General features: G+C 38.5%; 1 protein-coding gene across 2 annotated transcripts in view; it reads left to right on the top strand.

The window, feature by feature from the left end:
• Positions 1 to 23,375, top strand: part of LOC306861099 (protein Wnt-5b-like) — a gene marked incomplete at its 5' end in the record, with an annotated part of 81,699 nt that overhangs the window by 56,173 nt on the left and 2,151 nt on the right. Inside the window, 3 exons of one of the 2 annotated variants that reach the window (XM_079403188.1) lie at positions 13,013 to 13,143; positions 13,699 to 13,946; positions 16,234 to 16,526. In XM_079403188.1, coding sequence (XP_079259314.1) covers positions 13,052 to 13,143; positions 13,699 to 13,946; positions 16,234 to 16,526 — 633 coding nt within the window. Of the gene's footprint in view, positions 1 to 13,000; positions 13,144 to 13,698; positions 13,947 to 16,233; positions 16,527 to 23,375 lie in introns of those variants that run through there. The other variant, XM_079403187.1, reaches the window with a different exon arrangement.

The raw sequence follows: 23,375 nt of genomic DNA, 5'->3' as shown, positions 1-23,375 counted from the left end.
AATTTCTGTAAGGCGAATATCATTTCTGGCCCGAACCAAATCGACCACAGTCTGCTCTTGTTGGTCAGTTAGAATTTAGCCTCTGCCTCCACTATTTGGCCTGGTCTCAATTCTACAGGGAACATTAGAGTAAGAAGACACTTGGTCACATCACCTATTCTGTGACACACACTGGTATGCAGTCATTTGACAATTGAGAGTAGCATAATGTTTAGTGCATGCTGATAATTTACCGGTTCTCATTGCGGAAAGTTCTGATTATTGAGGCCACGGTTGACCTTCTGAGGTTTGGTTGTATCATTGTAGCCGCCTCAGTCATTGTCATGCCATGATTTATGACATGGTCTACAACTATTGTCCGAATTTCATTGGACACTCTATGCTGTTGCTGCCGCTGTCTTGGTCCGTGGCCTTGTCCTCTACCACGTTCCCCCACACCTCTCAAACGAGGCCCACGACCAACTCTCAGAAGGGGTGCCTGTCCCTTGCCATTCCTTTGACCAACACGTCTTCCTCCCATCACAGCTTGACCTCCATTGTGACCTGGATCACCTGCTGGCTCCATGTTATGTATCACTATGCTCTTGCAATTGGATCCCAATCAACTCTTTATATACTCATTCCACAATGTGCACTCAATCATCAGTAACGAGTTGGCAGAATTAGACAAGCAATTACAAGGGCCTGCATCTATACAGTGCAGTACTGTCAATACTGTAAATAGTCTGAAAAGGTGGTACAGTATTTGGGACCATAGACACAGTGTCTGATCAAGCATTATGATAAAATATTAGGCTACATCCATGGATATTGTAGTCTAATTGGTGCATGCTCCACGCTAATTGCTGACAATGAATCTCGTTACAGTATCTTGAAACTTTCATGATTTAAACATGGAAGATTGTTTGTCTGTTTCCATACAACTATGCATTAAGAGTAATGCAACAGTTACTTATCATTTTGAGCAGTTGTATCAATTGATAGTTAGATCATTGTAATGAAATGAATAGACACTCATTTGAAATGTAATGTGTGAATTGCCTTGTGAAATAGTAGTACTTTGATGTTAAGTTGTGTCATATTGAACAGGTGATTTTTGTTGAATGAACAAATGATCTAAGTTTTATGTGTATTGTATCCAAGCAATTGAGAAAAGGGTTAGAGTTTTGAGAAATGTTCATTTTGATCATTGGTTGTGAGTTTTGTGTCTAGAGTTATATGGTTCAGATACAGTTGAGAAACACTTCAGAAACACTTTAATGATTCGGCCTTTACCTTTGAATCATTAAAGTAATTTTCATCTTTTGTAGATGAAACCCCACAGTTAAGGCATCATTATTCAGGTTGTGAACCTGCCATAAAAAAATCAAGACTAATAAGCATTCCAAAGAAGTTAAAGAAAAGCAAATGCATTTTAGAAAATGGCTACAAAGTAATGCCGCAGCCCCAGTGGCCTGTTGTTGGTTTAATTATCGAGAAGTAATCATTTCTCAACATATCTGCACAAACTAGGAAATCTGAGTCATTTAAATGATTGCTCAAAAAGAACCATGTGAAAGCAAGTCTGGGGTTTGCCAAAAACATAATTGGGACCCAGTTGCGATGAGGGAAACGTTTGTCTTGTTAGATAAGGCCAAAATGAAACTTTTCAGCTAAAATCTGAACTAATATGTATGGTGCAAATCACATTTACTGTGAAGTATGCTGGTGATAGCTTCACACTGTAAGGCTGTTTTTCATCAGCACACACTGGGCATCTTGTTAAAAGAGAAGAATGGATAGTGGGGCAAGGAATGCAGGGAAATATGGCAGAAGGGCCTGTTTCAAGCAGCAAGCCATATTAGTACTATAACATCTCAAGAACAAAAAAATATATAGTCCTATCTGTTCTTAATCCAATTGAGAATCCCTGACATTATTATTTTTTCAAATTGCAGTGCTCATGTTAATAACTAACCTGAATACACCTAAAGGAAATCTGCCTTGACAAATTATACCTCAACAGAGGGCAAATAGACTTTTAAAGTAAGGACAATATTGTTTGTGTGTGTGTGTGCATGTTTATGTGGTTTATGAGGACACAAATGTATATAATGACATGGGTATGACAGAGGTATTACAATATGAAGGTGGTTTATGAGGACACTGCCTATGTCCCCGTAATTCAAAAGGCTTAAAAAACATACTAAATGGTGTTTTTTTGAAAATCTAAAAATGCACAAAGTCTCCTGTAAGGGCTAATTTTAGGTGTAGGGTTGGTGTAGGGCAATAGCACACACAGTTTGTTCAGTATAAAAACCATTACGCCTATGGAGAGTCCCCATAAACCACAAAAACCAACGTGTGTGTGTATGTGTAAAATATATATATTCTAGCTTATTTGATAAAAGTTATAATTATTTGATCAGAATTAATGTTTTTATTATTTATTTGGAGTCTTTTGTTTCAGGCCTTGAAATAAGAATTTCACAGAAAAAAATGGATTTGTAATTTACTTTATTAATGAAGAGTCTGAATACTTTTGCAAGACACTGAATATCTGTGTGCGTATATTCTCGTTAATTTTTGGTTCATCTCACCATAGCTGTCAGAGAGTATCTCTTTTAGAGAGTGTTGATTGTGGAGAAGAAAGCCGAGCTGTTTGTCTCAGTGCTGGGACTCAGAGACAGCCGTCTGCTGACAGCGCACCGAGCAGCTGTGCTGTCCTCATAATAACAATAATGAAAACCTACATAATTGATACATTCTCACAGAAATGCATTTGTATTAAACATTACAAGAAGATGTCTTGTGTTTGATAGAGGAAAGAGAAGTTTTAAGCATAAAGGGCCGGAAACATAGAACTTGAATGCAGGGATTAGTATGCCACTGATGTGCTGACCTGCAAGTCTGGTCTGGATTGTTCTCCTTCTATTCCTGCAGGATCTCTTTTTGCCCATCTTCCGCTCTGTGTCTCTCCTTTTCACCTCTCTTGCCCCCTCCCACTCCGTTACTGTTCCTCTCATCCACTTCAGGAAAGTGGGCTGCGCTTGCATCCCGAGGGGTTGATCCGATACAGGTCAGGTTAATCAATCCAGGGGGAGTGAGAGGCAGTGCTGGGATTTTTAATCAGGCCGAGACTGTGGAGACTCCGACCTCTCCACCCTCCAGCTGCCTGCTTCAAGCCAGTGTGTTCGTATGTGTGGTCACGTTGGAGGACTTGTCCTCTTTCCTCTCTATCGGCATTTGTGCTCATGTATAAGCAGGGCTGCAGAGCATTTCTATACCTCCATCTAACCGCGTTTTGAGCGTGAGTTTGATTAAATACGTACATTTACCATACTTCCTCCTTTTTTTCCCCTGGATGTCGTAGCCAGGATTTCTAAATTGGTTAAATGTCTAAGTTTTGGCTGAAGGTAAAGACTTGACATTTGTTCAATCAATAGTGTACATAATCGACCAATCGTGGTGTGCGAGAAGGCGGGATCTACAGAGAACAGCCAAAGCAATTCAAATATAAATATTGAAAATATAAATATCACATATATTGGGACTGTCATCAGCAGGAAAAGAAAGCCAGAATATATGAGGAACTTTAAGCAATTTAGAAATCCCAGCCAAGGCATGGTTGGAAAAACAGGACGTCATCATCCTATTTATTTATTTACGAAGTAAAAAAAAAAATTTAAGAAAATAAATAAATAAAACCATACAAGACAATATTCGCCAACATTTTAACCCAATTTCTAACCCAACTAAAATCAGCTGAATAGCTATTATATTAGTAATCTTTTTCAACAACATATAGATGTCTGAACAGCTTTACAACAGTACTTTATATAAATTAAAGAATCTTAAAATTGAAATGCAAAGTAGCCTATCATTTGGAAAAGCTGACATATATTTTGATGGTCAAAACTGACTTTTGCCTCAATTAACTCCTAATTTGCTGCTTATAAATAGTAAGGTAGTTGTTAAATTTAGGTATTGGGCAGGATTAGGGATGTAGAATATGGTCATGCAGAATATGTGCTTTATAAGTACTAATAAACAGCCAATATGTTAATAATATGCATGCTAATAAGCAACTAGTTAATAGTGAGAATTGGTCCCTATACTAGTGTTACCATTTTGACACATTTTATGATATTTCCCAAATAGGATAAGAATTTTCATTGCATTGTCATTGTTCATTAAACCAGTATCACAATCCAAAAACAAAACCATTGTATCAGTTGAATAATCTTATAAAGGGCATCAAAAAATAATTAATGAATCTTGAGACCAAAACAAATTTGTATAACGACATTTGAAAAATACATGTAAAATTTTCTCTGATTCCTCTTCATAGAAACAACATAATAGTGATTAACCCCTTCATTGAACTTACTCATAAAATCACTGCAGGGATAATGTTGATTGAGTAGTCTCTTTAGGAATAACAAATGTATTAATATCTGACCACAATTTCGATAGTCATGTTTGCGCTATTAGGAAACATTAGGAAAACAATTATTTTTCTGTAGTTCTATAAATTAACCCGAGATTGTCTGCCATCTTTGATGTGCAATAAAACCTTTCCTGTGGTGAATGGGGGGCTGGGGAGAGGGAGGAGAGGAGGAGGTGGTAGGGAATGGAACGGGCTCTTCTGGGCAGCACAGGAGGACTGATGGGGCAGCCCAGCGGCCTGTCAGTATGCCAGGACTGAAGTGGGCACTGTGCCCAGGCTGGCGGCGGCCTTCGGGCTGCCTGGGGAGAGAATGAACCCCCATACTCTACTCCGATAAGCGTAAGAGATGTAGAGCAAAAGAAAAGAGATGAAGAAAGCAGCATTATATACGAAACTGACCTGTTTACTCAGACTCTAGACAAGACTCATCCAGGGCCAGATGAGCAAAGTGTATCCATTGACTTGTTTGACCCCAAAAAACAGGATCAAGCCTTCCAGTTGGCGAGCTTTTTACCGTTTAATCAATGCCTTTTCACCCAATGCATCTGACTATGCTCTAATTGTGACTGTTGGATCCTGGGGTTAAGTGCATTGCTCAAAAGCACAGTAATGAGTGAGCAGGATTGTGGTTGCAGTCACTTGTAACCACGTCCTTGGTCAAATATCTCTCACAAGCAATCTTATGATTAGATACGGGATGTAACATGGTTTTTAGTAATGCTTAATATTGTAAAACCTAGTGTAATCTTGCTGTTTTGATCAAAGACAGAACTAGATGCAGATCATCAATGAGAATGTTTGCATGCACAATTTTATTGACTGTGCTTAATAAAACATACTTAGTCATGCTAGTGTGACTTTATCAGGAAAAGGTCATAAACAGTTTACGCCAAAGCAAATTGGACTTTTGCTTTGAATGCAAAGACTACATTTTGTCACTGTATTCGATGTGCATCTAGTCTGACTGTGTAGCGTTTTATATAATGGAGAGAAGAACCCAGTCCCAATTTCCAAATGTATCTAATGTAAACATGGTTTTCTTGTTATGTTTTATTAGTTTGCATGTAAACCTGTAAAACGTGGGTTTTAATGAGCTGATTTTTGATAGTTATTGCACACAGTGAATGCACTGACATGCATGATGTTGCACTGATTATGCTTAATAAGCTGACAGCATGTAAGGCCATGTACATGCCTACAACAGTGTGCTTTCATGAGGGAAAGGTCATAAACGGGGTACGATTTTTATTTAAAAGGTCTTGGCTTATTCATTGTAAACCATGAACATTGTAAATTATGGAAGCCTTGTTTCTGTCACAGAATTAAAAACAAAAAAAACCAAAAGGTAATAACTTTTCACAATTCAGAATTTTTTCTTGCAGTTTTCTTGCAGAGTTTCTCACAGTTTAGATTCTGAGAAAAAAAGCCAGAATTACAATATAAACACAGAATTATGAGACAAACGTGCAATTCTGAGAAAAACAGAGTTGTCAGAGTTGTGAAATATATACTCAGAATTCTACTTTTTCTTGCAATTCCATATTTAAATCTCACAATTTATATCTAGATTTAGTTTATATCTAGAAATTGACTTTTTTCTCTGAATTCTGAGTTTACATCCCAGAATCCACTCATTTTTATCTCAGAATTCTAACATTAACAAATCAGATTTTTCTTCTTACAATTGCAAGAAAAAGGTCAGAATTTTGAAATATAAACTCAGAATTGCAAGAAAAAAAGTCAGAATTGTGAAATAATGTTGCAGTTACCTTTTTATTATTTTAATTTGTGGCAGGCTTCCATATATTGTTGCTCTATAATAACTTTGCAAAAACTGAGAAAAATCTTGTTTGTTTTTTAGTTTATTGATTTGCATTTTACCCCTTTAAAGAGCTGATTTTTGGTAGCATTTTTTATTTTAAAAGACCACTTCAAAATATCATGTAAACATGGCGTTTTCCCATTGTCAGGTTTTTTTATGAGTTGTAAATGCATTTGATGCTTATTTCAGTTTGTGTTTGCTGAAAGAACAAGAATATGACCCAAACTCCTCCAGTGCCATTACACCATCACCCCTCAAATCTATAACATGTGCTGTGTCCCCCACTACCCTGGGGGACTGACCCCAGACCCGTCCCGTCCCGGTGAGGAGCGGCTGTCAGGGCGCCCTCTCCCACCCGCACCATCACATCAGGAACCTGGCAGACACATGGTCTCTTCAGCAGCTACAGGCCCCTGACTGCTACGTCCATCTATTTATTAGGGAATAAAGTAGCTCTAACAGCCCCTGTGCTTTTATAGCAGGATCCCTGCTGGTTCTCCACACTACACCAAGTCCTATCAGACTTCTTACTGGGAACAAATTGACGGAGAGGAAGGAGGAAGGAGAGAGTGAGAGAGGCCGCGTGCGTCATAGAAGAGAGAGAGTGACTGATGTGTGGCCAGTTTGGCCTGTGTCTGGTTTCCTGAGCAGTCAGTGCAGAAAGCCATATGGGCTCGGAGGAGAGAGAGAGAGAGACATGCGTTCACTTTCACAACGAGAGCGGCGTGCATGAGTCATCTTCTTCCAGCTTTAGAGAGGGTAATTAAATAGAAGGTACAATACCAGCTTTACCCGGAAAATGCGGCACAGAAGCTGCATCTGAAGCAGCTTAATTGCCCTGAAAACATGCATTTACAGAGGCAGATTATATTTAGAAAAGATAATGTTATGAAGTTAGTGTTTTAAATATAAAATTATGGATATAGAAACATATGAATAAACGTATTATGAATAAAAATGAAAATGAAATATGAATAAAAATTTAAATGCAATATAGTTTTATCTAAAACGTATTTTTAATAGTATAAAAATGAAATTAAAAATGTGAACTCAAAACATAATTTATTAAAAAAAAAAATCAATAATAATAAAAAATAAAAAATAAAAAATATATATATATATATATATAGATATATAAAATAGACAGAAAAATATATGATGTGATAAAGTTCAATGGCTCATCGCCAAGTTCCTATAGTGTTGGTCAGTAGGCGTTTTTACTTTTATTTATATAAATATAATTTATATATTCACATATTTTATGTTTATTTTACACCTGTACAAAACTGCCATAATAGAGTCCTAAGCAGAGTTTCAGGAAGAGAGAGAAACAGAACAGTGAGAGGGAACAGCTGGAACAGAGTGAATGAAAAACAGGAGAGGGAGCGCGACAGGAGGAGGAACAGGGGTCTGAAACATCTGAGAAGCAGGTGTAGGATAAGGAAATAAATGCAAAATGGCAGAAGAGAAGCAAAACAAGCTGTGGGAAACACTATACGCCGAGTAAAGGAAGTGGAAGGCGAGAGGTGAAGGGCAGAAAGGAGACAGAAAGATTGTGGAACGGACTAAAGGAGAAAGAAGAGGAAAAATGATGGAATTTCAAGAGCGCACAGTGGGAACGTCAAGAAAAGTGAAAGCGAGCAACATGGGGTGGGAGTGACGGAGTTGACAGTAAAAGAGAGCATGAGCGGTGAGAGGCATTGTATGTGTGTGAGTGTGTGTGTGTGTGCAGCCCACATGTCTTTGATTTGGGAGTCTGCTATCTGGGTTAGTCACAGACAGCGTTATGGAGAGACGCTGCAGTTTTAATGATATACAGCAGGCTGTTCGCTCAGACACCTCAGCACACAGATCTGTCAGGCTTGCCTCACCATTGATCTCCCAGCGGCTGCCGCAAAGCACCCTGGGAAATACAGCTGGACCGGTTAACCCCACCCCCAGCACATGTAGAGCCCCCTCCCCGTCATTTCCAACGTACCCCAAACCACATGGCGTTGTGTGTGAGGAAAGATGGGGGCATTTACAGTACGTGTGACTCAACGGGGAAGCAGCGAGTTTTACAGACTTGTGAACACTTTGGTTAATATAAGTGCTGTGAATTCACAGCCAGAAAGCTGCTTCGCATATGACTGTTTGATGCCGTGTGATTAAGACTTTTCGCTCTTTATTCCATGCCTTCGTTTTTCTCTGCGTGCACAGAGACCGAGGCATTGGGCAGATTGTTTTGATTAGTGGCTGTTTTTATGATAGTCGGCATCTTTGGTATGGGTGGCATCTTTTCTCTTTCAGTCTCTTTCTCGCTGGCGCCGGTGCTCTTTGTGCACAGTTGTGTAACTGGAGGATCATCACAGAGTTCAAGAGCTGTCCTGAGCTTTAGCCAGGTTGTCTTCATCTTTGCTCGCTCGCACATTTACACACACACCGTCTGCTCGGCTCCAGTGTTTTCCTCGTCTTCTCGCACCTCTGTTTCTTTACTGTTCTGTGTCTGACACTTAGCTGTTTACAAAATCGCTTAAAATCAGATCCAAACCTTAAAGGGATGGTTCACCCAAAAATGAAAAATTCAGTCAGCAGTTACTCACGCTTGTGTCATTCATTCTTCTGTGGGACACAATAGGAGATGTTAAGCGGAATGTTCACCCTGCTATTTCAATGAAAGTGAATGGTGACTATAGGCTCTTTAACAATAGCAGACAGAATCATACAATAAAAAAAGAGCTCTCAAGGCTTATTTGTGCAGTTTGAATATGCACATGTAGTCAATAATGTGGTCTTCTCGTACAATCTGAACAATAAAGGTTCTTTATTGGCATTCATTGGCAACAAAATGACTCTCAAGCTTATTTGGTCAATGATGTGGTCAATTTGGTCTTCCCATACACTCTTAAAAAGGAAGTTTTTATTGAAACCTATGGTTCCATTTAGAACTTTTAAAATCCATGGAAACAGAAGGTTTCCGCGGAAGGTTCTTTTATACTCGAAAAAGGTTCTTTACAATACAGACAATAGCAGACAAAGTCATAGGATAGCTTTGTGAAAATGAGCTCTCAAAGCTCGTTTGTGCAGTTTGAATATGCACAATAATGTGGTAATATTTGGTCAAAAATGTCATCTCATACACTCTTAAAAATATATATTCTTAATTGGCATCTGTGAGGAACAAAAAAAAGGTTCTTTACAATACAGACAATACCAGACAAAGTCATACGATAACTTTGTGGGAGGAACAAAACCAAAATGAGCTCTCAAAGCTTATTTGGTAAATAATGTGGTCAAATTAATTCAAAAATTTGGTCTTCTCCTAATACACCTCATAAACGTTTCTTTATTGGCATCTATGGTTTAATGAAGAACTTTTAACATCCATGGAACCATTGCATTCTACAAAAGGTTCTTTATAGTGGAAAATTGTCTTTCGATTATTAAAATGTACTTCACATTAAAAAAAAAAAATTAAGAACTGGAAAGTTCTTTAGGGATCAAGAATGCATGGGTGGCATTTCTGCAAAAACAAAACAAAAAAAACAACACATTTTGGAACCTTTTCTTTTAAGAGTGCATAACATGACTTTCAAAACCTTGGAAAATATCACACAAGTTATGTTTTATAATCATTTTGTCATCATTGGAGCTTTCATTGTGTTGAAAAGAGCAGCGCTAACATTCTGTTAAACATCTTGTTTTGTGCTCCATGCGAGCAAGAAAATAATAGAGATTTGGATGACATGAGTGTGAGTAAATGATGACAGAATTTTCATTCTCTAATCGATCTGCCAGCACTGGCAACCGCTCTCGGCAAAGCCTGTGTGAAGACAGCAGCTTCTGAAACCCACTGGATGCTCGGATTCTATTCATGCGTGCCAGTGATGTCATCATTTACCAACCATAGCTGGCAGCGGCGCAGATGGCGCGTCCATTTAAGGTCACAATGAAATGTGTATTATTAGCACCAAATTCAGGCAGACTGAGAAATGTATAAGCAATGCATGATATATGTAAGCACACTTATCTGTAAGACTCAGCTGCTTTTACAGGTTTTATTGCACACAGTTAGAGGTGACCTGCTAGAGAGGATCGAAGTGGCTCTTAATTCAAAAGACCTCTCAGGACTCTTTAAAAATAAAATAAAATGACAGGCAGTGGTGTTTATACACGAGCTCTGGCAACGCAAAAAATAAAAAAAATCATTTTCTAGTATGTATATTTTTCTTAGCACCTACAAAGAGCTTAATGCATACTGATAAGCATGAGGCACCAGTCGTGTATTACACTAGCATTGCGCTGGGTTGCGCTGCGATTGCATAGACCTCGTGAGAAAATGTAATTGCTAGTCTTGCTGTCTATGTTCATTTCTTGCTAAAGTGCGCCACCATGTGATAAGATGCAGTAATAGAATCAGGACTTTGAATTGTGAATGAAAAGTGTGAAATAAATATGGACTCTTACAGAAACTTTATGCATTTAATAATAGGTTAGAGAATTAATTTATCATTTTTTTAAATAGTAATAATAATAATAGTTTTTGTTTTGTTATCATTATAACTACGTTAAGTAGATTTCTTTATTCAAATTTACTTCCGTTTATTTTATTTAGTCAAATTTCAATATAATTTTATTTAGTGTTTTCTGATTAACAATGTGATAGCTTGCAGAATACATAAATTAAACGCAGTTTTCACCAGTTATATTATTTCTGGCCTTGGGTTTAATAGACTGTTAGATTTAAAGTTTTTTATTGGCATCTATAGTTCCATGAAGAATGTTTAACATCAATGTAATCTTTTAATTCCACTAAAGTTAACAAAACTGTTCACAAAAAAGGTTCATTGGGGAACCAAAAAATGGTTCTTCTATTGCATTGCTGTGAAAAACCCCTTTGGGGACCTTTATTCATTTATTTGTTTATTTTAAGTGTAGGAACCTATTTTTAAACTGTACAATTATATATTTTGGTCTATGTTATAAAGATAGTGTATGGTTTATTTTATTTTATTTTAATTTATTTTAGATTCTAAGTGTATTGTCGTTACTTAATCAGTGCACCAGGGGGAGCAAACACCATTTACTACTAATAACGTGAACTCAAAAGAACCACTTACAACGTCGTGCTTAAAAACAAGACATTCGTGAATTTATGAGCATTATCAGATTACCCTGAAGCCAATCTGTTAGACATTCTTTGATTTTTTTTTTTTAATACAATTTTGCTCTAATCATCGTCCAATAAATCCTAGTGTCTGAAGTTATTATACACATTGATTTTGATATTGTATTTACAAAAACGGAAGAAACCACATTGGTACAGTAACGATACAGTAATTATAAGCACCGCACAGTATAAAGTAAAATAAACAGAATTTATTGCTCGCTGTGCGCCAGGGTCCCAGGGTGAGGGAGGGACGCGGAGACGAGCCCAGGTCTGCGATGGGAGGCGTAAAGGTGATGGCTGGGCGTGTGGATTAGAGGAGATGAAAGGGTCCTTAGAGGCGCTTTATCATGCACAGACTGCTCGGAAATTGAGTGGCGTCTCTCACACCAATTCTGACATGTCTGCAGTCAAAAGAGGGGTGTGGGGGGGTGATGCTGGAATGGCACAGGGTTCTCTACAATTCCCAAACCTCTCCAAGAGTCTGGAGCTGTAAAACACTCATTGTATTTGCATTCCTTACACTGCACTTCTGAAGGATAGGGTGCAATGTGGCTGTTTATGTCTGCAATGTTGGTTATCAGCTGTAAATTCGTCTAAAACGGGTGTGCGGATAAAACTTTCCCCACATTATATCCCGGTTTGGTCTTGGTTGCTGAAGTGTGAGTGGATATCTCATGCCCAAGTGCGTTTAATGCAACTGCGTCTTTTATGTGCAAAGTGATTTAGAGGGTAGCAGGAGTTGAACTGTCAAAGATCACATGCGTGGCTTTTATTCCCCATGTCAAACTGGGATTTTTTTGTTTCCCCCTTGTTCGGATTTATTGCGGTAAACTATAGAGCTAAAAAGAATGAAGATTATACGCATGTGAGCTTTGATGGAAGAATGATATTTTCCAAGCCGTTAACTCCTTTATTCTATCTCCTCTGTGAACTTTTGACTTTTTGATTTTCATAGGAATGCTTCGCGTGAATCTCAAGCTCCTCTTAATACATGCGTTGTGTCGTAATTTACCATAAGCGCAAAACGCGCTCTTGCGCGCCGGGGAATCAAAACTCTGCCGCGAATTGGATTCTCATCTGCTGCCCTCTTGTGTTGTTTGGCCTCCCCAAATTCCTAACCAGTTCCTCGGCTCCCCTCGCGCTCCTCCTCCTCTTCATTGTACCCGCGTCAAAACGAAGGGGGTGCGCTGAAGTGCGAGCAGAAGGAGGGAGGGTTAAGTTGTGCCATCGGAGCGCAGAGGTGTTAGTTCATGTCGAGGGAACCGGCAGAGACAGAGGAGGGAGAGAGTTTGGACTATCACCATATAGTTGCACTTATGTCTTTTCATCGTTCGTTTTAACTTCCATCCATGTGGCGCTTATGTCCATTACGCACCGACATCCTCGTTCGTTGTGTTTTATGAAGCGGAGTTTGAAAAGAACATTCTCAACAGATGTCAGACTCCGTTAGTGCCTCAGGTTATCTAGGTGTTTTACGCACAGCTGGTGTTTAAAACTGAGCTGGAGCGAAATTGAGGGGATTCAGAGGCACTGCACTTTCTGTTTTAGTCAAGTTACTAAAGGAAGCAGCTCCTCCAAGTGGATTACTATCTTTTCCTAAATGTTTCCCCAGAGGAGGCTCTTCACGTTTCCATTTCTTGGACGAAGAAGGATGGATGTGAGAATGAACCAAGGACACCTTCTTTTGGCAGTGACTCTCATCGTCTGCAACTCACAGCTGCTGGTGGTCGCCAACTCATGGTGGTAAGATCAGATTGTATTTGCAAACTAGTATGCATATCTATATTTCTAAAGAGTATCATATTGAGTTATGTATCTTTGTGAAAGGATGAAACAATGCATAAGAAAATTGTTAGCTGAGAACAAATGTGAAGGCTTTGTCACAATATTTACCTTGGGCAACAAATGGTCAAACTGTTTGTAAATAAGGGCATTCAAGGCAACATGTCCTGAGGACAACAGGTTTTTCCAACGGTTTTCAATTTGATAATAGGTTACAGACACCATTAAAGCTGTGCAATCCATGACTTAGTATCACACAAAAAAAAAAAAAAAAAGAATTTGCTTGAAATTAAACTGGTACACTGCAGTGAATCACAGGTTTAGAGTTTGACTTAGTCACGTGAAAACAATACAATACGTACTACTATATCTTATTGCATTCTCAAAAAGAATAAAAATGAGTATAGCCTAATTAAGTTTTACATTATTAATAATGATTTTGTGTCATGCATGCTGCAGGTTAGTTGTCCACACTGTATTTGGCTGATGGTCTGTGCTTTGGTCTTACTTTATCAGGTCTTTAGCCATGAACCCCATCCAAAGACCGGAGATGTACATCATTGGAGCACAGCCTCTGTGCAGCCAGCTGACGGGCCTGTCTCAGGGTCAGAGGAAGCTCTGCCAGCTCTATCAGGACCATATGGTTTATATCGGAGAAGGGGCAAAGACGGGCATCAAGGAGTGTCAGTATCAGTTCAGGCAAAGGCGATGGAACTGTAGCACGGTGGACAACACATCTGTGTTCGGCCGCGTCATGCAGATAGGTGAGTCAATGTGATGATGCTTACAATGCACTCAATACAAATCTAAATTGATTAATTGCACAAAAATAAAGCATTCAGCTTTTTAATGCATGCCTGCTTTGACATTTCAGACCACAGTGTAGTTTTAGAAGCGTCTACAAATAGTTAATGTGTTTTGATCAGAATTGTCAACTATTAATTAAAGTTCCTGATTTCATGTGGCTGGTGTAAATATTCACATGACCAGCTGTTTAATTCTAGTTTGCCCTTCTGAAAGATGATATCTGTGTTAAAGCTTCATTAAAACAATATATAAAACATGTAAAAAAATGTATGTATATGGTAGATAGATTATTTAAGGGTTTATTATTGTTTTTATTTTTTGTGTTCCATTCTATTTTAGTGCCTGTCATATGAATGAATCATGATCACAATGCATGTAAACATAAAAGTGGTCATGTTTTATAGAGACTATTTTAAATGAGACAGGGAATATAAATATCCATTTGTTCTTTTAATATCTTCAACAAATATATGAAATGACCTACTTTTTGCCAACTTTTTATTGAGCAACTGGGCATTTTTAAAACGCATTAAAAATAAATAACGCATATAAGCGCATGCTTTAATAAATGTTTTCGTAAAGGTATAGTTTTGTTTAGTTGTATGTAGCCTACATGTAAAGTGTAAATGGTGCGCGCCCAGCATGCATTGAACTGCTGCGCGCTGCGCTCTTGACATCAGTTTGGTGATTTTGGCATTGTTTGTTATTTAAAAAAATAATGTGTGCTCTATATTAGTTTGTGCATGCATGTTTGCATTCGTGCAGATCTTTTATACAGCATATCTAAATGAAAAAAGTTTCTTCAGATAGTGTCAATCCTTCAAGTAGCCTGTAAGCAGCGTGTAGGCTACTTGAATCGAATGCATGCTCGTTTGCGTGTCGATCTCTCACAGAAGACAGCGCTCGTTGCCTCAATTGTTAGTTCCGCTCATCAGTGAAACAAGGTGTAAGACGCGACATGCCCCCCTCTCATGCTCCCCAAATAGCACGGGACTTATTTACAGTCAATCGCGAGGTTTATATTGAGGTGTTAGTCGGGCCATTGTCCAGCGTCGCTTTTGAAATGCAATGACACGATGACACAGAGTCGGGATATCCGGGACTCTATTTGAAGTCTGGGCACCAAAGGCCAATAAAAGTGGCCCTCCGAATTCAATAGGCGCATCTCTGGAATGCAGATACACACCCGTTTACACGCGCCGCTTTGTGTGTTTGATACTGTGAAACCAGCAACGAATTATCATACAATTTTAAAATTCTATCTATCTATCTATCTATCTATCTATCTATCTATCTATCTATCTATCTATCTATCTATCTATATATCTATCTATCTATCTATCTATCTATCTAAAATTTGCTCTAGGCTAAGCAGTTTGATCTATATTTTTACATACTGAAAGTAGAGCTGAAAAACCATAAAATCAAGTAAATTAATGTAAAATTGACAAGCTTGGGGTGAAACATTAACATTATAAGCCTTCTGCTCCTGTCATACATTTTTTACTTATGGTCCGTCTAGTCAGGGGCAAGTTCACTTTCATTAAGGCATTGAGGAAGGCCAAATCATTAAAAAGGAATTCTCAAGGCCTGGAGTTTAAAAAACATTTTGTTTGACAAATTTCCTCTCATAATTACTGTGTCCCTGAGCATTGATACAAAGCGCTTATCTCTAAATATGGTTGTACCAGCACTTTTTAACATGTTTAAACAGCTTTTAAACGTAAAACACTATTAACTGTATTGCCTGTGCTGTTGAGGTATGTGAAATCTGCATTCCAGATGGCTTATTAGATGGGGGGAAAAAATCAGGTAACACATGCACAACAGATGCGAAAAAGAGCACAAATTTTTATAAACCTAGCGCCTCTTTGGCAGGAAAGCTTTGCGGGTTATCATATGTCTCATATGAAGTGTACCAACACTGGAAAACCTGTCTCTTTTTGCTTGTGTTTCAATACATATCCATTGAGATATATATTTAGCAATGGAACAATGAACTGTCCATGTACATGCACACGTTTCTGATAATCTTATCTCTCACTGCAGGGCTTACCAGAAAGATTGTTACCATCTGTGGGGTTCTGGAAATGAGTTGTTGTATTCTTTGCCTTACTTCCTAAGTGAATAATCAAGAAAAAATAGTGAACTGAAGAGTTGTGGATGATTTAACAAAGTGATTTGTAGCCGGTGGAATTTCGTCTGTGTCCTAATTATGTGTTTGTGTGTGTGTGTCTTCTGCAGGCAGCAGAGAAACAGCTTTTACTTACGCCATCAGCGCAGCGGGCGTCGTGAATGCGGTGAGTCGGGCGTGCCGTGAGGGTGAGCTTTCAACCTGCGGCTGCAGCCGAGCGGCTCGTCCCAAAGACCTCCCGAGAGACTGGCTATGGGGCGGCTGCGGGGACAACGTCAACTACGGCTACCGTTTCGCCCGGGAGTTTGTGGACGCCCGTGAGCGCGAGAAAAACTGCCCACGTGGATCTGCCGAACATGCACACATGCTTATGAACCTACAGAACAATGAAGCCGGGAGAATGGTGAGGAAATAAACACACACATTAGTTAATGATCTATTGATAGATTGAAATTATTGGATGGTAACGAGTGCCTCCACAGTATCTTGACCCATAGTGTGGGCGTTAAATCCATCATGATCCACCTAATTTCATTTTGTGCAAGAGTCTACAGTGCACTGGTTTGGTTAAGGTGTGTCTTTCCATGATTCACAACTGTTGCAACCTCTATTGTGATATTGAGAAATAAGAGCCCAGATGTACACTTGAACGGATAAACACAGCTTTAGATATGTTTGTGCCTGAATAAACCAAAGGCAGCCCTAATGTCTCCTGCAGATCACCACAAACACATTAACAAACACAGTTACTTCATTCTCCCTCTGTTGTTGAGTGAATGTGCTTATTTAGCTATACTTTGGGACCACAATTGTCTTTAGAAGTTTGCTATGTCTGACAAAATCAGATGTTCTCAAAGGTAAAGTTATTCATCATTTTTTAAGGGGTGGGGTTAGTGTGTGGTCTGTAGTAGTTATATTTAACTTTTAGGGATGTGTGATAACATCTATTTTTTAAATTGACTAGTCAGTGAGTTGCCTGAAAAACTAGTCAGTTCGCTTGTCTTAAGGTTGTCCATTTTCAGTTAAGATGCGGTCACATTGTTTGGTGAGGTTTTGCAGACAAAAACCAGTCGGTTTAATAGGAATCCACACGATTGGGAGTTTTCCTCATGCAGATTTCTCAGTGTTTTCAAGTTCTGTTCAATTTCGAACAAAGCTGCTTGGTTTGAAAGTGACTGAGCTGTGTTTCATACGTTGCAACACTATTGATAACAGACAAGACCTTTTTGGCCATTATGCTAGATTGGATTCACCTGACTGGATGCGTACTCTGTATAATAAGACAGAATGGAATATACCTAAAACATAATCCTTGTGAAAGGACACTCAAAAACAGTGAGAGAAATGATGCAGTGAGCAAAGACGTGGGCTTTAAAGTGGATGAATTTCAAGAATGATTTCACAGAATTCCTGTAGCTAGTGCATGGCACTTGCAACATCAAGGTAGTGGGATTGTTTGTCAGGGAATGTATTAACTAATAAAAGTTGCTGTGAAAAAAAAAAAACATCTGTTTAAGGCATAGATGCAAGTAAAATTAAAATGGCTGTCTAGCAGCATGCACACATCTGGAAAAAAGCTTGTTTACCTGATTAGTCAGTTGTTGGATGATTAGTCAGTCATCAAGACTTTAACTTTGGGTTTATATAAAAATAACTGTAGTCTGTGGTATCTCTGCATTTAGATTACAGGCTAGTGAGAGAGCTAATTTAATGGAAATGGCACCCATGCAAAGGCTAGCGCCCATGGAGTCTGCTGGGGGTCAGGAAGTCAAAGCGCCACCAGGGATGAAGCGTCCCATGTTTCTCTGAATCAACATGTAGCTCAGATCTAATCTTCCTTTGATTAATTTAATGGAGTAGTCGATGCCAGAACAAATAGTTTTTTGTGTTTTTTTATAAGGTGATGTGTGGTAAATATGTTTAGTCAGGAACACTCTGACATTGCACATTTTCTTGTTGAATGACTTCTCGCTGTTTTATAGAACAGCTATACAGTGGAGGGATTATTGGAGCGTTTGCAAGTATGTGAGTGTGTGTGTGTCTGGCTCCAACAAACTGTGGCCCCCCTGCCACGTTCAGGTGGGCATAAAACCCTCTCATAGAACGCACTGCAGAATGTCACCACATCCTGCCAAAACACGCCATCAAGCTGGAATGCGTTCCTCCGTCCCTTTGAGAGTCCCACGCTTTGTCATACCACACCCCGATCCCATCCTCTTTCCCCTCAGTTATTTGAGTGCTTTTAAAACGAAGCGGCCTCATAAAAAGTCCATTTGCCTGCCGATGTGGGTGCTTGCCGTGCACAGAGCACCGCCGCATATGTTTGTCTTAGAGAAGATGAGTGTATTTAAGATGTTTACAGAAGAGAGGGCCTCTTTTCTGGAGTTATGGCACATCTGAGATCCCTGGCTCTTCTCCTGGAGGTTCCCGGAGGTGAGGAGGTCAAGGTCTGGATGGGTCCTGTATGTGCACGAGGGCGAGATTATATCTCAATTGAATTCCTTTTTGTTCTTTTTTGAGTTATTGGCACCTGCTTTTTTGGTGGAGGTGGATTTGAAGGTGGGGTGTGACCACCGAGACTCCCGCCTCCCTGGCGTTCCCTTTCTGCAGGGCCTGTTTGCCGGAGATTTGTCTTGCTTGGAAAGGCTTAGTCTTGGTGGGCTTTTGTGGAGGTGACAGAAGTGTATCGAATGCCCCTCGGTGTGGAGTCTTGACGGGTGGGGGGATGTAAGGGTGTAGTGAAAGATGGTGTGTGCGGTTCCGGCCCTGTGGGTCACAAAGGCTCGTGACCCAGACTGTACAGAGAGGAGGAGGCCTACACCCTTTATAAAGATCACCTGCTTCTGTGTGTCTTTCATTCTAAATCAACTGCAGCGGAGACAAACACACACACACCTTAATCTAAAGCACTTTATTGCGCACTCACACACACATGTAGGCGTAACGCATTTTAATATACTGGTAAGGCTTTCGGGCTCACTCATTCAGTGAATTTATCTGCATTACTAATGTTTGAATGCTTTTGTGTTCACAGACACGCATGTTTACTTAGCTATCTAAATGAGGAGCAACCATATACTTGTTTTTTATTTACGCAACTAGTCAAAAGTGACTGAATCATGCCCCTTATGTTCTTATAAAACTTCAGATTTGAAGACATTTTATCAAGTGCTTAAAGCTGGTTGTGTTGACAAATAGAAATTTAATTTATTTACAAAATGACATTGGATGAAATTAAAATGGATGAGTTGGACTGGATAATGAAGGAATACAGCATACATGGGAACTCCAAGACAGTATGGAAAGCAGAAATATAGGCATAAATAAATAAATAAAATAAAATAACAACTAGCAGCATCAAACACCAGCTTCATAGTATGAATAAAGTATAACAATTAGAGTATGTTTTACAAGAAAATAATATAAATAATAGAAAATAGTATTTCAGTCCCTCTACTTAAAAAATATGTTCAATTCATTGTTACTTGCTGTTTCTTTGTAATTATTTGCAAAATTTACTAGCAATTACTGATTGAAAATAGTTTCCTAGCTTTTTAGTTTTCCAGACTAAAATAAATAAAATGTTTATATACTGTGTGTGTGTGTGTGTGTGTGTATATATATATATATATATTTGTATTTTGTGTATTTTGTAAAATGGAAAACAGAATAAAAATAAAATGGAAAATATAATAGAAAAATTTAGAAAAATTCATTTTAATTTCTTTATTTTTTTTACATTGTAACTAAAAAACTGAAACAGATTTACTTGCTATTTTTGAATGTTTTTAGGTTTTTATAAAATGATTTGCTTAAATAATGAATCATTTTTACCTCTGATGGCGTCCTCACAGTATTGTTTTGTCAGATTTAGTCCCCACTTTAGTCCCCAATGTGTAGCTAAATAAACTTTACATAAAAAATATATGTATAGATCTTTTAAAATACGTCTCATTACTACTGATACATAGTTGTGGCCTTGAAAACTGCTACATTTTCTTAGCCTAGCTCAGAGAGACTTGTATTTGTTTGCTTTAGATTTGCTTTCCCGTCCCGCGTCTCTTATCTCTACACCTCCAGGGATGGTTGTTTGCCGTCTCCGCACTCCGCCCCGACCCCGCCCAGCAGCCAACCCTGACCCCGTCTGAGCGTGCTCCATTGTGCGCAGCACCGCATGCGTGTCCCTTCCACGCACCGATGAGTCTGTCTATCCATCACACCTTGGTCAATTGGGCCAAAAAGAGAGAAAAGAGAGAAAAGCAGGGGCGAGAAAAGGAGATAGATGAAAGTGAGGATGAATAAAAGAGTGAAATGGCGGCCTTTATGGGAACAGAGTTTCAGTTGGGCACACATGTTGCATAGAAATGCTCAAAAAGCCTTTTGTGTGAGATCGTTTGGATGAGGTAGCAGAACTGCCGCTTGACACGCAAGATTGTAAATATCCCAGAATGGCTTGCGTGATGTGGGCCGCTGCTGTGTGGGAAAGTGTGTGTGTGTGTTGTTTCTGGATTGCAGACAGGTATGCAGGTAGGGCTGGTGATGACAGAGACTTGAAAAGTGTTGGAACTCCCCTTAATGTCTGTGTGCGAGCAGGTAAAATGGAGGGGGCTTAAACAGCTGCCACGGGAGGGGGGTTGAAGTGTCGTGGCAGCACATCCTCAAAGACGACCGTTAAATGTTCTCACGTGAGGTGTTAAAGGGAGGAGCACTGCCTGCGCTTAAATGACAGAGAAACAGAGAGAGAAATGCCTTTAATGTTCCCTCGTTCAGGACACTAAACAGACACAAAAGACACAGCAAACAAGAGACGTCACAAACCAGGGCGGGAAATATCCACACTGGCCACCCAACCTTGATTGAGCCCAGACGTTGTACTCATTAGCTTGTTTTTGTGTTTGTCGGCAGTGTTGTGCAAAAAACGTTTGGAGCATTTTTTGTTCATTAAATACGTTTTTTTCTTTCTTAAAGTATCAACCAAGCGGCCAGCGGCAGACCGGCAGGCTGATCATAGCCATGTTTGATCAATTTAGCCTTCTCAAATCATCATGACTTGCCTAAAATAAAATATATAGATATACTAAAACAGTTCAAGCTTATAACAATGTTTAAACGTTAAACCTATAAATGTGCGCTGCATCCAGTAGTTTGTGCGGAGAGTGGAAGCTAAAGCTCAGGACATGGAGGCACCAGCGCAATCAATTACAATTGTTTTTCAATGGATCACCATCATTTTTGATCATTAAGGTAACAGTAATACATCATTCGTAACTGTAAAGGGTCTACTTTTATTTGTGTGCACTCACAATTTCTACAAAACGTCGTGCTTTTATCTTGAACAGGAGCACTTCACAAACATGAACCGAAATACAGCGAATACATGCCTCACAGACATGATAAATATATCTATAGAAAGCTTTAAATTACTACTTAACGATATAAATAAAAACGAAAACAAAAAGTATTTAATATAATCGTTATCCGTGAAGATGCACTTCTCTCTAAAGGCGCGTCTAATGAGGAGATGGCGAATCCTTACTATTTCCCCCGGACACATTCATGGTAATTATTTTTGCTGGGGCTTTTGCTTTATTGTGTGTATTTGAAGGCAGAACTCTTCAGCTGTGCTGACGGCTCGCTGCTGCTGCGGGACACTAAACACCGTTGAGCCGTGAATATTGGCCCGAAGCCCGGCCCTAGGGACATAAAAAATTTGGAGCCTGACTTTAAATGAAAAAAAAATTGGGGCTAAAAGTGTGTTGTAACGCAAGCGTTACTGAACATGTACCGAGTAAAATATTACTGAAAATGTATTAGTAATGCCTTACACTACTGCGTTACAGCAAAAAGTAATCCGTTACTGTAATACATTACTTTTGTAACGCGTTACTCCCAACACTGTTTGTCGGTAAAATGTGACGCATTCGGTGCGGCCCGTTGTGGGCGGTTAATGAAAAGTAATAGTCTGTTAATGTTACATGTTAAATAATTAAAAAGGAAAGGGAAGAACAGCCGTTAGTTTAGTACGACAATATGTCAAGCGCTTCTTTATTGATTCAGCGGGGGGTTTCATTGAATTTAATCAGCAGGAAGTCTGCTGTCAGGGGTCTCGGGACTCTCTGTGTGTTCTAGAACAGAATGACTATTCATCCCATTGTTCTCCAAACGCTCTCACTGTGGCTCTCTGTTTGTAAAGGGACCGTAAACTCAAAGGCCTCTGGAGGCCCCGGCAGGTAAAAAATGGACTGGTGCACTGAACCCATTTGGCCTCTAGAGAGCGCCGTTGATCTATTAAAGTTTATTATGCAGCTGTTAATGGTTCTACTGTTGTGTTCCCTAAAGAAAATTAATTCATTAAATTAAATAAATAAATAAGTAATAGAATAGCAGTAAAGCTATATGGTTCCTAGGATATTCTGGATGGTTGCTTCCTATCATATGAAAAAGTAAAAGTAATAGCGCAACTCTATCATTCACTTTAGAAGCACTTGTCATTTTCCCCATAATTTTTAGTTATTATATATTTATATTTATTTATATTACTATTATATTCATTATTGTATATAGGCATAATTTGATTGATTTCATATTTATATTTTAAATAGTAATTTTACATTTATTGTTTATTTTATTAGAATAAAGAAAATATTAGTAACATTAATTATTTTTGACACATATAAATATTCATTTAAATGTATAATTTTAAATAGATGTTTACATTTAAACTATTATTATTTAATGTTTATTTCAAAATGTTTACAAAAATATTACTTATTATTATCTTTAATATTTCATACATCTTTACCATATTTTCATATACATGTTTAAGTTTTCTTTTGCAAAGAAAAGTTACAATAATAACTGGAAATTATAACTTTTTTTATAATTATACAGGAAACTGCAAGACGTTTTGGTGAAAAATTATGGCATATGTGGCTAAATATTATTGATTAGTTCATCATTTTCAGCCCTTTTCTGTTGATACTTCCAAACTATCGTTCTTACAGTTTAGACTATATTAGCCAGTTGAATAATTTTACCAGATGACAAATTTAAAAAGTTGACATGATTCAGGCAATATTTATTTCTTTAGTGCTTATTTGTGTAAAAATAACTAAAACAATATTAGATGTCACCAGTAAAAAGTGAGCATGGAAAGTTTTGGTATTCAGGCTGGAAAAACTAATTTTTTTATGCTTCCATAATTCTAAGTAACATTGTCTTGAAATATTCTCACAACACTTCTAATTCTTTC

The sequence above is a fragment of the Barbus barbus genome (genome assembly GCF_936440315.1).
Source record: "Barbus barbus genome assembly, chromosome: 42".
Lineage (NCBI taxonomy): Eukaryota > Metazoa > Chordata > Actinopteri > Cypriniformes > Cyprinidae > Barbus > Barbus barbus.
Note: the sequence above shows the minus strand (reverse complement) of the source record. Positions and strands in the feature narration are given on the sequence as shown.